Genomic DNA, 16,748 nt, shown 5'->3' on the forward strand with positions numbered 1-16,748 from the left:
CACCCTGTGCCTAGAGCCAAAAAAATAATAGCAACAATTGAATGACACGTTGGCAATAAATCAGTAAAAAAAAAAAAATAATCAAACGTGGTTTCATCTCTGTCTGTGAAAGAGAGATGGAATGAGTTTGTTGGCAAACAAGACAGAAAAACAGCAGAGAGCAAGACTGAGGATCAAACAGACAGACGCTCACGGTAGTGCAAAGAGTGCACACGCAAAGTTTGAATCTGAAAAACTTTCCGAAAAAGATCTGTGTTTTTTAATGAGTTGACCTTTTTGACTTGTTATCTCTACAGGCGGGTCTTCTTGGCACATGTGATCAATGTTTGTAACTAGTCCAGCGGGCTCCCCTTCAGATGTATATAAATCAAAAGTCAGTTATTAATGCATTCACACCTCAGCACATATGCAGCAGTTGGTTCGCGAAAAGTGGGTTTAACATCCACTACACGCACACAAACACACACACACACACACACACACACACACGCACACACACAAAACAAATATGTTCTCTATAAGTTTAGGGAGGCCTAACTCCAGCTTGAAAAGTCATTCATTTTACTTGAAGGCTGAACCGTGTGTGTGTGTGTGCGCGTGTATGTGTGTGTGTGTCTTTATGTGTGTGTGTGTGTGTGTGTGTGTGTGTGTGCGTTTGTGTGCGTGTGCATCTGTGTGTGTGTGTGTGTGTGTGTTCACAACTGCTACTTTGATGATTAATGCCCCTTTTGAGTTACCCCTTTTTCTCTCTCAGCCCCGACCCTGTCCTTTCTCTCTCCTTTGTCTGCGGTACAGTATTATGTTCCCCTCTCCCCAGCCTGCCCTCTGTATTTCCAATGTGCTGAGCCGCTATCGATCTCTGTCTGAAGCTTTTTCCCCCCACGATGTTCCCTTTGTGCTGTTTCAGGTCATTCTACTCCCTTTTCTCTGTAAGGTCAGTTATGAAAAGATTTTGTGCCAAATATAAGGAAAAACGGACTGAAAGTGTGTGAGTGTTGGGGCATTCTTGTCTCAAAATGGTTGTCGAATAGGTCAACATGTCTTGAAGGCTCGTGACACACCTACCATTGATAGGGGTTGAATTTAAATTGAACGTGTGCTAGGATTCCAAAGGTTTGTTGTCGAAGCAGAGCGAAAAGAGAGGACCTGGGCACTCCTTGATTTCAGCGTTTATAGATTTAACACTAAGACAGCCATGTCCTATGTCATTTGACCGAGGGAGTAAAAAAAAAGTATACCTTTGCACTCGATCAAATTTCAGGACCCTCCTTTCATGACTTTTCCTAGATATGTGCGTTCTACCACCCAGTATCCTCACATCAGGATAAGCTAGCATAAAGCTATTTTGCAGTTTTTCTGTACAGGAGGCAGGCTAATTTACAAGAGGGGCTAACTAATGGTCTTTGTGTGTAAAATACCTGCTTCCCATTCTAAAGACTATTGAGTGGGTGAAATGGGCACGGCTGTCCTAGTGTTAAACGTATTCATTCTAACGAATTCACTGAACAGATACAAAATTCCGGCCTTGACAAAGGCTGAAACCCGAAAGGTGTCTGTGTTTTGAATCTCTTCAGGGAACATGCAAGTCAAATTCCTTGCTTCCATTTTTTTTTTCCAACAACGCATTGGTCTCCTTTGAGTCTTGTTGTTGTGACTCCAGGCCAACCGTACACTGAACACTGTTATGATCCTCTCTAAACATAGCCTGGAGCTGTCGACAGCCCACCTATCGTTAGTGAGGAGAAGTTATTCTGTAGAAAATCACTGTCATGGTCTGCATGTTCACTGCTTAGTTGTTAGGGGACTCAGGGAGGAAGGAGTTGTTAGGGAGTCCTTAATAACTGTTGTTGGAAGGCAGACCAGACATGAAACCACAGATTACTCCATTATCCTCCGAACGGCACTCAGTCCGCCTACCCTCTGTGTACTTGTGTAGAGATCTGAGAGGATAGGTGGAAGCGTTATGCTACAGGCGTCACGCTGCCGCAAAACAACATTGCTTCCTCGTTCTCAAGCTCGTGCCAGCCTCCGAGCCTGCGCCCTCTGTATTGCCAACGACACACGCGGACGTGAACGGACGTCCTCCGATCTTAACCTAGCCGCGCCGCAGGAAACAGTTAGCAATTGGAAGGTATTTCACTCAAGGAGTGAGTTTAGTTTAGCATCTCATCTCAGAGATACGAGGGGGCTATAAACAATACGTACAACCATTTGGGGTTGCCCTCTATGTCCTCTGTTCTGAACACACACCTACTGTAACTATGAATGAATGAATGAATGAATGAATGAATGGACTTTATGGACTTTATTGTCATTGCTACAGTACAGGTACCAAACAACGAAATTTAGGAGGGGTGGCTCCCCTGGTGTTAGGAAAGGGGGAAAAAAAACACTTTTAGAAAAAGAATAAAATCACAAGAAGGTAAGGAGCTGGTTTACATAAATAAAGGCTATGTACACAATCCACTGTACTATACTGCACAGATAGTCAACTAGGGTTGTCATATTGCACAATAGTATTTTTTCACGTTATTTAAAGTGTCACAGTTTGCAGGCTTGAAATGTACATGTTTGTTCCTCAGCACTACACCTGATTTTTTCAGTCCAGCAGCTGCCATACAATCCGTCCAGACTGCCCAGGGCCCAGAACTTAGGTCTTTGCTGTGTTCAGGGCCTGGACGGCCCTGTTTGTCTACACAGCTTTACTACTTGAACTATCTATTTTATTACTAGTTGTACCGCTAATTGTATCCTGTCTTATCTGTCACTTATGTCCTTTACTATTGTAACTTTTTTGTATCATGAATGATCCCTATTGCGTTATTGTCTGCTAATTGGCTGGATACTGCTGTCTTATTTGTCACTTATGTCCTGTACTATTGACACTTTTGTCACTTTTCTATCTTGAATGATGCCTATTGCCGTATTGTCTGCTAATTGGCTGGATACTTCTAATTGTATCCTGTCTTATTTGTCACTTATGTCCTGTACTATTGTCACTTTTCTATCTTTAATGATGCCTGTTGTCGTTATTGTCTTGTGTTGCAATGTCAGGAGCCTCTGAATGTTACTCTCTTACCCTTGTGTAACGTGACGTACCTGTCTTCCAGCTCCCCCCGCCCTGCGCCTGTCCGTCAACGAGACGCTGGTGGTGGACCCCGGGAAGGACGTGAAGCTGTCCTGCGAGGTGACGGCGGGCTTCCCCAAGCCCAAGGTCACCTGGTCGCGCTACCCGGGGACGCTAGCTCGCAACGCCATCGTCAAGGAGGGAGCGCTGACGCTGCGCTCCGTGACGCCTGCCGACTCCGGCTTCTACAACTGCACCGCCGTCAACAACGTGGGCAACCCAGCCAAGAGGAACGTCAACCTCCTCGTCCGATGTGAGTGTGTGTGTGTGTGTGTGTGTGTGTGTGTGTGTTCGTGTTCATACGTCGTGGTCCTCTGTGTCTCGAAGCTTAGGTTGTGGGTTCGATTCCCATATATACTGAAATCTGTATGCCCTCACTGCAATGTATGTTAGTCGATTTCGATAAAAATGTCACTTAATGGCGTATACATCGGTACATACAGCACATACGTGTTGATGGTGTGTGTGTGTGATATTATTGTGTGTTCTATTGTTTGTATCATTGCACTTGTGTTTAGATCGTTGTGTGTTATCATGTAGAGGAGATATCTGTTTTTCTGTGTGCCGTTATGAGTAAAACATGAGTAAAACCTAATAAATGTTACATACCGTAGCTAATTACACACTCAAGAACTATTGATTTTCAAAATGTGTGCGTGTAATGGTGTGTGTGCCTGTGTGTGCCTGCCTACCTGCGTGCCTGCCTGCCTGTGTGTGTGTGTGTGTGCCTGTGTGTGCCTGCCTACCTGCGTGCCTGCCTGCCTGCCTGTGTGTGCGTGTGTGCATGTGTGTGTGTGCGTGTGTGCATGTGTGCGTGTGTCTTACAAAGGTTGTGTCAGAAGGTTGATCTTCGATTAGCTCGGGCTCCGTTCAATCGTTTCAGGATCTCCGTCCGTCTCTCTAATACCCCGCCATTAAACAAAAGCCTTTACTCCGCCGCCCTGAGGCTATTTTTATCCCTTTAATCATCTTTATTTACTCCCAATTAATTGGACTGGAGTGGATGTAATTAGAGAGAGCCTTCTCTCTGCTACGATAGCATAAGCTGGAAGTGTTTTCCAGGCTCGTTAATGGGCCTGAACGTGTCATACAAGCCCAGGTGGTGCGCGCCTTGCTCGCAGACGACTGCTTCCCCTATGACAGGCAGGCAGGCAGGCAGGCAGGCAGGCAGACAGGCAGGCAGGCAGGCAGGCAGGCAGACAGGCAGACAGGCAGGCAGGCAGGCAGGCAGGCAGGCAGGCAGCGCACTACAGCATACGGCAGCTCATCCATTTGAAGGTAGCACGTTGACCATATGGCGGTTAAGTGTCCCCCGCTCCCCGGCCCTTTACCTGCAGAGGCTAGTTAGCATTCTGTGGAAGTGTGAGGGGTAAACACGGTATTCTCTCCTTCTCTCCTTCTCCTCCACTGTCTCTGTCCTCTGTGGAGTTAGTTTCGCCCGAGACTGGAGAGTTTTGTATTCAGAGCGAGCGAGGTTTAGGGGATGGCGCGTCTGATGTCTCAAATGAAATGTGACAACAGAGGTGTTGGGATACATTTTTCCCCCTCTGTTCCGCTGTTCCTGTCTGATCATAGTCCTCTACCTCTTTTCTCTCTGTTTTAACTCCCTCCTTTTTCTGCTTCTTCTACTCCTTCTCTACTCCCCTCCTTTTCGGAATCTCATCTGTCTCTCTTGCCAACATTTCCTCTCTACCATATGCCCTCTTCCCTTTTCCAATCTTTTCTCACCCTTTCCCCCCTTCACCTCTCTCTCCTTTCACCCCCTTCTCTCTCTTCCCCTTTACTCTCTCCCTCTCTCCTTTCCTCCCCACTATCCTCTCCCCCCCCTTCTCTCTCTCCCCCTTTCCTCTCTCCTTTCCTCCCCATTCTCCCACCTTCTCTCTTCCTCTCTCCCCCCCCTCTTCTTCCCTTCCCCCCTCAGCGATGACCAACCTGACCTTCCAGATCACTCCGGACTCCAACAAGGACAGCGAGAGCATCCAGATGGGTCGTGACCTCAAGCTGTCCTGCCACGTGGACGCGCAGCCCCAGGACAAGGTCAACTACACGTGGTTCAAGAACACGGCGCCCGTCTACAACTCGGACAGCCTCATCGTGCTGCGCAGCGACCCCGACATGGCCCCCGGCACCAGCAGCCTGGAGATCGTGGACATGAAGTTCAGAGACCTGGCCACCTACAGCTGTGTGGCTAACTTCCCCGGCAGCACCGTGCCGGAGCTCAGGGTGGACGTCAACATCACTCAGAGCAGCGGTGAGTACAGTAGCTAGCTACAAACCGTCAGCGGTGAGTACAGTAGCTAGCTACAAACCGTCAGCGGTGAGTACAGTAGCTAGCTACAAACCATCAGCGGTGAGTACAGTAGCTAGCTACAAACCGTCAGCGGTGAGTACAGTAGCTAGCTGCAACTGTCAGCGGTGAGTACAGTAGCTAGCTACAACCGTCAGCGGTGAGTACAGTAGCTAGCTACAAACCGTCAGCGGTGAGTACAGTAGCTAGCTGCAACCGTCAGCGGTGAGTACAGTAGCTAGCTACAACCGTCAGTGGTGAGTACAGTAGCTAGCTGCAACCGTCAGCGGTGAGTACTGTAGCTAGCTACAAACCGTCAGCGGTGAGTACAGTAGCTAGCTACAACCATTAGTGGTGAGTAGCTAGTTACAACCATCAGCGGTGAGTAGGCCCCAGGAGTCACAATCATGTACCGTAATACCCACATCATTCATGACAATAGTGTTTCCATAGTTACAATTGGCAAGGCAAGGCAAGGCAAGTTTATTTGTATAGCACATTTCAACAGGGGCAATTCAAAGTGCGTTACATACAGCATAACTGTATAGTATACATACAGTTATACTAAAGTTCTATGTATGGTTATACAGTCCTCTGTTATTCTGACCTGCGGTCAAGGTACCGTTGTGTTGCGTGTGTTGTGTCCCATTCTCTTCACCCTGTGCCAGGGGCGAAGGGTCTTCAAATCGACCCTGATACAATCCATGAACTCCGCAAACGACTTTGAGCACACAAATGATATTACATAAGCTGCACTGTTCATATCTGTTCAATGGACAGTAAGGAGAATGAAGATTATTGTGAAGAAAAACCTTTTCTCACCCACACACATTTTGAGTAACGAGTCAACAACATTTATGATAGAAAAAGTATCAAGAACGTGGGGTTATAAAATCTCCACTGACAGTGACAATACTAGTCACTCAGAGCAACGTCTATCTATCTGAAGAAAGTCTGTGAGGGATAAGGGGTGTTGGAGGATAGACAGAGCCTTCCGGAACTATTCTCCCCCGGGACGTTTCCCACATTGTGTTGGATTAGATTAGATTAAACTCGATTGTTATTGCAGAGTACAAGTACCAGACAACGAAATGGGGTTCAGCACCTAACCAGAAGTGCAAATAGCGATATCAAAACATGACAGTGATAGTGATAGGTATCGGTATAGTTAGGTTGTCATTTTGGGGACGCCCTTAGGGAGAAGGGTTTAGTCCGCGGTGGTGAGAGCCAGTGCTCTCCCCGTGCCTTTTACCTACCGCCCCTGTGATGTCCGCCTCCTTTCATCTCCCTAGGAAGGATATTTGTTGCCTCTCTCTCTCTGCCTTCTTCTTTCATTTCCCTTCATGCGTACCATTCTCTCGTTTCGCCAGAGGTTCAGAGATATTGTATATTGGCCACTCTCCTCCTCCTGCCCCCCCCCCTACTAAGGCTCTCCTCTTCCTGCTGATTCTGTCACCAGAGGACATGAGGATACTGTATGTGTTTAACCTTGATGCTCACCAGGAGACAGACTCTACATTTAGCTGTTATATTTCCCCTGGAAGCACGGTAACAACTTTTGTGTCCAATAAAGAAAAAAAACGCCCTAGCTAATGTCATGTATTCCTCGCTCTCTGTCTCGTTCTCCCCTGCTCTCTCTCTCTCTCTCTCTCTCTCTCTCTCTCTCTCTCTCTCTCTCTCTCTCTCTAACTCATCCCTCTTTCCCTGCCACCCTCTCCTATTTCTCTTGCTCTCTCCATCATTCCTCTCCTCTACCACCTTTCCATCTTCCTTCTACCCCCCCTTTTCCTCCATCTCTCCCCCTCTCACTCAACCCTCTCTGCTCTTTTTCACTTTCTCCTTCTCTCACTCCTTCTCTCTCTCATCTCCCTCTCCTTCTCTCACTCCTTCTCTCACTCCTTCTCTCTCTCTCCTTCTCTCTCTCCTTCTCTCACTCCTTCTCTCTCTCCTTCTCTCTCTCATCTCCCTCTCCTTCTCTCACACCTCTCCTTCTCTCTCTCCTTCTCTCACACCTCTCCTTCTCTCTCTCCTTCTCTCACACCTCTCCTTCTCTCTCTCCTTCTCTCACTCCTTCTCTCTCTCTCCTTCTCTCACACCTCTCCTTCTCTCTCTCCTTCTCTCACTCCTTCTCTCTCTCTCCTTCTCTCTCTCCTTCTCTCACACCTCTCCTTCTCTCCCTCCTTCTCTCTCTCTCCTTCTCTCACACCTCTCCTTCTCTCTCTCCTTCTCTCACACCTCTCCTTCTCTCCCTCTTTCTCTCTCTCTCCTTCTCTCTCTCCTCCTCTCACACCTCTCCTTCTCTCCCTCCTTCTCTCCGTCTCCTTCTCTCCCTCTCCTTCTCTCTCACACCTCTCCTTCTCTCTTTCTCCTTTATTTTTCTCTCCTTTCTCTTCACCCTCCTCCTCCTCCTCTCCTCCTCCTCTCCTCCTCCTCCTCTCCTCCTGCTCCTCCTCTCCTCCAGTGACACCCCCGGTACTGTCGGTGCCCGCCGGGGGCACGGTGGTGAGCGTGAAAGAGGGCGGGGCCGGCGAGCTGGTGTGCCTGGCGGACGGTAAGCCCCGCCCCCCCGTGCTGTGGTCCCGCGCCGACAAGGACCTGGCCATGCCCTCGGGGGACATGGTGGTGGAGACCCGCGACGGGAGGCTCCGCCTCTCCAATGTCTCCCGCGACCAGATGGGCGCGTACCGCTGCCAGACGGCGCCGTACAACGGCCTCAACATCAAGCGGAGGGAGATGCAGGTCCAGCTCAACGTGCAGTGTGAGTAGAATCGCTACGAGGCGGCTGTGGCTCAGGTTAGAGGTAGAGCCGGCGTCTAGCGATCGCAAGGTCGGCGGTACGAACACCCCCCCTCCCCCCCCCGGCTGGCCACGTGTCGGCGAGGTGTCCTCGGGCAAGACACTGAACCTCCGAATTGCTCCCAACGAGCGGGGCCGGCGCCTTGCGTGGTAGCTTGCCGCCGTCGGTGTGTGAATGTGTGTGTGAACGGGTGAATGAGAGGCCGTTGTAAAGCGCTTTGGGATAATGCACTATATAAGACAGTCCATTTGCCATTTACCACTACTACTACTAATACAGAGATGATGGTGCAGCTCAATGTGAAGTGTGAGTACCACCACTACCACTACTACTAATACAGGGTGGTGTTGTTGTTGAGTGCTTGGCCCCCTGTGGTGTTAGTAGGGTTCTCTCTTGGAAACTTCCTGGTTTGGCTACACCTTACACAGCCACAGCCTAGTTACACAGCCTGGACTAGGAAGCTCTTTCAATGGAGGTTGGACCTGGACTAAGACCACAATGTCCCATCATTATGTTCATAGAGGAGGTGGTGAAACACTGAAGCTAGCCTTAGCTAGCCTTAGCGCTCCATCCCTTCCATCGTCTTACCTTGAATAGCCCCAGATCTTTTTTTCGGAAAAAAGTCACCATCGATTTAGCGCATCGTCATCGATTTAGCGCATTGCCGTCAATGTAGCGCTAGCTACCACCCGTCAATCAAAAACTCTGCTACCCCCTGCCCCTCTTCGACGAAACGTAAACCCCCAATGTTTCAAGATCCTATCCACAAGGTCGCATTGTTCAGTCTACTCTGGTGGTGGAAGGACCTTGACTTTTTCCTGACCAAGAGACCTGATCAGGAAAACACTCTGGGACTTAAATGTCTTCCCAGTTTCATTGACGGGCCAAAATGCATTACATACATAGCTGCCATTATAAGCTGAACTATCAATTTGTTTAAAATCTATAGAGGACGACAGATGGAACTTTGCTTCTTGCTAAATCTGATGCATGTGCACACTGTCCTTTTCTAAACCAAATAAAATGTACCTGAACTAAACTAAGCCATCAGACTGGCATAGACTGCTGTTAATGCACTAGCAAAAAAAACAAAAAATAATGCCACTTAGAAACAAACATTGCTTTGACGCAAGCTGAGCAGCGAACGAGGGCTTCTGTTTATTGTTGGCATAATCCATTAAGATCAGCAGCCTCACGACTACCAAGGCTATTAGCCGGCACGTCACTGCCTAGCCTGTAGCTTTTTAGCCTCGGTGAGTGTGCTTATGCCCGGCGAGGTTAATGAGAGCCTCCATTATGAGAGAGAGAGGGAGGGAGAGGGAGAGGGAGGGAGGGAGGGAGAGGGAGAGGGAGAGGGAGAGGGAGAGGGAGGGAGAGGGGGAGAAAGAGAGAGCGAAGAGAAAGGGGGGAGGGAAAGAGAGAGGGAGGGATGGAGAGGAAGAGGGAGAGAGGGAGAGAGAGAGAGAAAGAGAGAGAGCTTATGGAAGGTTTACAACCTAGAAGCTTCCGAAGAGTGTTTCTCCACACAAAGTCTGGGGGGACCTCTCTCTCTCTCTCTCCATCTGCTGTCGTCGTTGTCGTCTTTTGTTAGCATTCTGTTCACTCGGCTTTCTGAACGACGAGCGATGAAGCCATTAAGGGAAGGTGCTTGTTTGGTCGTCTAATGCAAACTCAAATATTTGCGTAAGTACTCTCACTGCCCCCCACTTCAGAGAACAGCGACATTGTCAGCTACATTAGTACAACTACCCGTAATCTTGTGTCTCTTTCAATCTTTTTTTTAAATGAGTTATTAATGTGTTTGTTTGTTTACCCACTCAGTATTTTTATTTATTTATTATACAAGCGAACAGGAGCATTACCAGGGACAAGGAAGCGTCAGTTGTTTAAGCCAATCACATGACAGCATGGGACGTTTTCACTTACCAGTCTGGAGGGCAACAGGCTTCACCAAGCTGAGTTGAGTCGAGGAGCTTAACACTAGAACAGCCGTGCCTTTTTTACCTACTATAAGAGCCGCCTCTGGGGCCTCTAGTCTTTACAATGGGAAGCTGCTATTTACACACAACGACCACTAGTTGGCCGTCTTGTAAATTCGCCTGCCTCCTACACAGAAAAACTGCAACAACGCTTCATACTAGCTTATCCTGATGTGATTTTGAAAATGTAAGGATACTGGGTGGTAGAACGCACATATCTAGGACAAGTCATGAAAGGAGGGTCCTGGAATTTGACCGAGTGCAAAGATATGAAACAGAAAATGACTCACAGGGTCAAATGAGCCCACCCATGGCTGTTCTAGTGTTAATGAGCCCACCCATGGCTGTTCTAGTGTTAATGAGCCCACCCATGGCTGTTCTAGTGATCATTGAACACGCTCACAGAGTTCGACCCGACCGAACAATAAACACAGCAGTGGGACCATGGAGAGCATTTGAACATTTTATTTTTAAATATTTGGGGCATTTAGCAGACGCCTTCATCCAAAACGACTTATAACAGCATACATTTCGTGACGTTAGAATTATAAGGTTCTATCTCCACTTTTGGTCAAAATTTAGTTTTTTACATAATCTGATCCATTAGGTGTATATTACCGGTAATGCCTGTGTGGTGTTATCTTTAAAATGTTGACATTTTTGAGTTAGTAATTAATCAAATACAAAGGTTCCATCTCACAAAACATAATGGAATGTAAAAACTTTGACGCTCAATATCTCTGAACTGCCATAAACGGAGATATAACCTTATAATTCTAAGCTCACGATTTGTCTAAGTAAGTGAATCGTCTATCTATGCCAAAACCAGGGGCCCGTTGTCAGCTACAATGTTGAAGGGGAAACTGTACAGGGGAGGGGGGGGGAAACGGGGATGAGGAGGTCTTCAGGAGGAACAGTTAAGGTCCTCAATCTACGACAGAAGAGCAGGGTGACCATGGAGTTACCCCGCCTCACCCCCCCCCCCCCCCCCCCTCCTCTCCACAGCCTAAACAGACACTGCTGGATTTACAAGGCTCGCTAATGCAGACGGGGCGGAAGGGCGACGCTTTCAGATCTCCGTCTCGTCCCCAGATTTATAGACCAGGTGGACACCCCACTCTAGCCCCCAAAGGGAGAGAGAGAGAGGGGAGGGTGGGAGAAAGGGGAGGGGGAAGTGGAGAATGGGGGAGAGAGGGAGAAAGGGGAGGGGGAGAATGGGGGAGAGAGGGGAAGAGAGAGGAAGAGAGACCGAGAAAGAGGGAGAGAGAGGGGAGAGACAGAGAAAGAGGGAGAAAGAGGGAGAGAGAGGGGAGAGACGGAGAGAGAGAGAGGGGGAGAGGGAGGGGGAGGGGGAGAGAGAGAGAAAGCATGTGCGAATGCGAACGCAAACGCAAAAGCGAGAAGGACATTGCAGCGACGCTTTGCCAGGGATCCAACGTGTGTGGAAGGCCCCCCCTCCTCTCCTCCCCTCCTCCTTTCCCCCACCCCCCGTCCTCTCCTCCTCCTCTCCTCCTCCTCTCCCCCCTCCTCCTCTCCTCCTCTTTGTGTTTATCCGTTTATTCTGTCAGGTTTGTTTTCTCCCCTCCATTTAGTGCCGTTGATCGATACGAGGGAGAGATGCTATAATTTTTTATGGCGGCTCTATAATTAAGTGAACCCCCCCCACCCCCTCCCCTCTCCCTCCTTGCCTCCCTCCCTCCCTTCCTCCCTCCTTCATTTTCCTCAGCACTCCCTCTCTTTGCTTTGCTCCCCTCTCCTTGTTCTTCCTCATTACTATTCTCATCATCATCAATCAGCCAACACCTCATACACCCTCTCTCTCTCTCTCCCTCGCCTCCTCTCTCTCTCTCTCCCTCGCCTCCTCTCTCTCTCTCTCTCTCCCTCGCCTCCTCTCTCTCTCTCTCCCCCCCTCTCTCTCTCCCTCTCTCTGTCCCGTGTGCTCTTTCTCTCTTCCCTCGCTCTGTCTCACCTCTTCAATCATCACCAGTGTCTCTCTCTTACACACACACATTTGCATCACACTCCGTCTCTATCATCAATCTTCCTCCATCACTTTCTTTTTTTCTCTCTCTCTCTCCCTCTCTCAGACACCTCCCCCCCCCCTCCCCCCCACCTCCACCTCCCCTCTCCGCTGGACTCAATGCAAATCAGCTCTCCCTGTGTGTACTGTAAATGTTTGTGGTGTTTAGTATTGTGTGTGTGTGTGTGAGACAGAGGTTAATTGGAGATTGTCCCTCTCCAATAAGACAGATAAGACTGATTGGCTGTTTATGGAGATTATAATGTGGTGAAATTGAAACGTTGTAGCGTAGCATCGAGCTCTGGAGGGAAAATAGATTCGGAGACAATGGTGCAAGGAGCTACCCACTGCGGTCAGGACTGCAGAGTCACGACCTGTCTTCCACCGTAGACTGAAGACCCGTCTGCCCCCCCCTACGACCTCTTCATCCCCTCTAACCCCCTGTACAGTTTCTCACCAAAAACAAATAATAATAATAATACACTAGACTTATATAGCGCCTTTCTAGACACTCAGAGACGCTTTACAAACTGAAAGGATCGAGTAGTAATCATAAAAAGAAGAAATAAGAAATAAATGAAAGTATAGGGGCCTAATTAAGGTAGTGCTGGGGACACATGGGGAGGGGAGGGGGAGAGGGTTAACTGGTGAAGGCGAGCTTGAAGAGGTGGGTTTTGAGGGCCTGTTTAAATGTTGGGAGGGTGTTGGCCTGTCTCATGTGGTTGGGGAGGGCGTTCCAGAGGGACGGGGGGGGGGGGCTGCGGCTGAAAAGGCCTGACCACCCCAGGTCCGGAGCTTTGGTCCCGGTGGTCTTGAGGGTGGTTTGGTCGTCAGACCTGAGGCAACGGGAGGGGGTGTGGAGGGGGACGAGGTCGGCAAGGTAGGAGGGGCCCAGCTTATGACAGCCAATAGGCCGTAGCATAGATGACTTATTCTTACGATGACTGATGGATGGATGATTCACTTCACTTCACTTAGACAAAATGGATTTGTTGTAGTAAGTCGCTTTGGACGGAGGCGTCTGCTAAATGCCCTTCCATGTAAATGTAAATGTGATGTAAATGTGAAAGACTCCTGCTGAGTCATGTTGTCAGCGTTCCAACACACGTACTGTGTTTAAGACGAAGGCGTCCAGACTGCTGACTGCAGAGAAGTCAATCTACTACTCTCTCCCTCTCCCTGCCTCTCTCCCTCTCTCTCTCTCTCTCCCTCTCTCTCCCTCTCTATCAACCCCTCTCTCTCCCTCCTCTCTCCATTCTCTATCAACCCCTCTCTCTCCCTCCCTCTCTCTCTCTCTCCCTCCCTCTCTCTCCTCACCTCTCTCTCTCCCTCCCTCTCTCCCTTCTCTCTCCTCACCTGTCTCTCTCCCCTCAGCTCTGTTGATTTTCCTCTCCTCTCTCATTCTCTTTCAACGAGGTCCTCTTCTGTTCCCATTGCTCTTCTCCTCCCCTCTCCTTTTCCCTTCTCTTTTCCCTCCCTCTCCCTCTCTTGTGGTTTCTTCTTTGTTCACCCTTTCTCTCTCTCTCTCAACATGATTTCTTCCTCTCCTCATCCTTCACCCTCCTGTCGTTTCTCTCTCTCTCTTTCTTTCTTCCTCCCCCCCCCCCTCTCTTGGGTCTCTTTCCCTCTCCTCTGGCTCCCTCTTCCTCTTCCTTATCCCTCTTTCTACCTACACCCACATCCCTCCCTCTCTTCTTGTCCCCCCTCCCTCACTACCCTTCCTCCGTGCTTGTCCTCCGTACGTCCCTACCCTTCCTACCTGCTCTACAAGGCCAAAGTCAGCGGAGTGTAATCAGTATGTAGGTGGCTGTGGGCAGGGAATGTGACGGCGCGTATCGCCCGGCGATAATCAGGTCCCGGGGGACTAACCCTTGCCCTGGTTACCCATCTGTCACCTGGGTGACTGGGGATAGGGGACAAGGGACAGGGGGCAGGGGACAGGGGAGAGAGACTGGGGACAGAGACAGAGGACAGGGGACAGGGGAGAGAGACAGAGGACAGAGACAGAGGACAGGGGACAGGAGACAGAGGACAGGAGACAGGGGACAGAGGACAGGGGACAGGGGAGAGAGACAGAGGACAGGGGACAGGAGACAGAGGACAGGAGACAGGGGACAGGAGACAGAGGACAGGAGACAGGGGAAAGAGACAGAGGACAGGGGACAAAGACAGAGGACAGGGGGCAGGAGACAGAAGAGTAGGGGACAGGGGACGGGGGACAGGGGACAGGGGACAGGGTGGCGTCCCATCCCCTCCCCTGTCACAGTCCCACTCCGTCTCTAACCCCTGTCTAACCCCCGTTCTCAGTCGGCAGAAGTTGTTAGACTACCGTCCGGGCTTGTCAATGCTAATGCTAGGCTAATGCTAGGCTAATGCACACGCCTGCACACGTGACAGCTGCCGGTGTTTTTGGGGAACCAAGTAGCCAAAGTCATTTTATATATCCTGAAACGACAGATTGTAAGCTTTCAAATGATGTGTCATACATTGAAATCGGAAATGGTTTGAAGAAGATATATATGTTACGGTCAGTGTTGGGCACGTTACTTTAAAAAAAGTTATTAGTTATAGTTACTAGTTACTTATCCCAAAAAGTAACTAAGTTAGTAACTGAATTACTTCATTATAAAAGTAACTAGTTACTAGGGAAAGTAACTATTGCGTTACTTTTTACCACGGTGCAGCGGGCTAGCCGTGGTGTAGAGCTGACAAGTTAAGGTCAGTCAGCCAAATGTGACAAGGAAAAGCTTACCCACGTCTGCAGTTGTAGAGACATATTCTAACTCTTCAAATCTATTTTGGAGCTCGGCATTCATTTTGGCGTACTCGGCGTCTATATATTTAGAAAACGTCTTTCTGCATGGCGGACCGGCCCCTCCTCTCGTCGGCATTTTGGCAATTAGGGCTCTGAAGGAGTCAGAATCAACTGTTGATAACGGAAGCATGTTCTCAACAACATACCTGCCTATCATTCCGTTCAGTTCAGTCTGTGTTTTTGTGGAGCTGACGCAGAAAAATCCAGCTTTAGCTACTTGGACGGCGTGGCTCCGTGTCCTTCTTTGTTAGCGGAGCTCACGTTAGCCACACCTGGCCTGCTATCATCATCAACGGTGTTTTTAGCCACTAGATTTGTAGAAGCGTGTGCCGTTGAGAGATGCTTCATTAGGTTAGAGTTGCTTACAACGGAAATGGACAAACATTTAGCTCCGAGACATAAAGTACACATCACATGTACGTTTTTACATTTGACCTCAATGAGGTTGAAATAGTGCCTGTACTTCCACCGTGAAAACGCCACGTTCACCTCAGAACACTCGGGACTCGCCATTGCTGCGTGTATCTCTCTGATAGTTTGAGTGTGTGTGTGGTGCTGTGCGCACGTGTGGTTTGTGTGTTAACGGCATTGTAGCGATGGAAATAGTAATTAATTAGATTACCCGTTACTGAAAAAAATAACGCCGTTAGTAACGCCGGTTATTTTAACGCCGTTATTCACATCACTGGTACATGTGGGATAATGGTACATGTGGGAAAACTAGGGTTAGGGTTAGGTGATAGGGTGCTACGGTTAAGGTTAGGGTTAGGGTTAGGGGTAGGGTTAGGGTTAGGGTTAGGGGTAGGGTTAGGGTTAGGGTTAGGATTAGGGTTAGGGTTAGACATGCCAGCATGTACCAAGTCGACGTAGTACCTAACCCTAACCCTAGTTTTCCCACATGTACCGTATTCCCACATGTACCGTAACATATGCATCCTTTGAATGTTGGCACGCCTGAAATCACTAAGAAGAGAAATGACTGTAGCAGAGAAAAAAAAGCTACCCCCCCCCCCCCCCCAAAACATTCACATACTCATACTTCAAAACCTCAAGTTGTGTATTATGAAGAAAAGAAAAAGGGAAATGACATTGTGTTGAAAAGAAAGCTATTTATAGGATTTACGAGGATTCAGGGTCGGCAACTGGTTTGCACTTTTCACCAACCGCCGTCACAAATCTTCCAGCTTGCCAAGACCAGAGAGAAGGGAGTCTTTACTCGATTAGACTTCTGGCATGTATGTTGTAACACTTGCCAAGAAGGAACATTTGATGAGATATTGATATTAATAATCAATCAGTCTCTAAACTAATTACAAACCCTTTGAAATGACAAACTCTAAAAAGAATACCATGATGTGAAGTGTTACGGACGATATTTCTACGGTACTATGACATAATGTCTGCAAGCTTTTGACTCACTAAACACATTTATCCAATCCTCACACTGTATCTTTCCACAAGGGCCTTTGAATGCACGCATCTGGATGTCGATATTTCTTTATCAAATCATCTATCAAAAACGATCTTCCCCTATTCTCTTTCGTATCTATTTTAAGATCGATTTCCACTCTCCCTCTCATTATTTCACAGCAAATAATTCATCACCCCCTGATACAATTATCAGTGTGGTACCCTCCACACCATCACACTCAATCTCCCTTATCCCCCCCACATCTCTCTGAACATAGCCATAACACAGATCATAATTACACATCTACAGCTA

General features: G+C 48.5%; 1 protein-coding gene across 1 annotated transcript in view; it reads left to right on the top strand.

Moving 5' to 3' along the window:
* mdga1 (MAM domain containing glycosylphosphatidylinositol anchor 1) overlaps positions 1-16,748 on the top strand; it is a gene marked incomplete at both ends in the record, with an annotated part of 188,404 nt that overhangs the window by 119,262 nt on the left and 52,394 nt on the right. Inside the window, 3 exons of the mRNA XM_080525281.1 lie at positions 3,111-3,380; positions 5,049-5,378; positions 7,876-8,172. Coding sequence (XP_080381407.1) covers positions 3,111-3,380; positions 5,049-5,378; positions 7,876-8,172 — 897 coding nt within the window. The remainder of the gene's footprint in view (positions 1-3,110; positions 3,381-5,048; positions 5,379-7,875; positions 8,173-16,748) is intronic.

The sequence above is a fragment of the Nansenia antarctica genome (genome assembly GCF_963989245.1).
Source record: "Nansenia antarctica genome assembly, chromosome: 3".
Lineage (NCBI taxonomy): Eukaryota > Metazoa > Chordata > Actinopteri > Argentiniformes > Microstomatidae > Nansenia > Nansenia antarctica.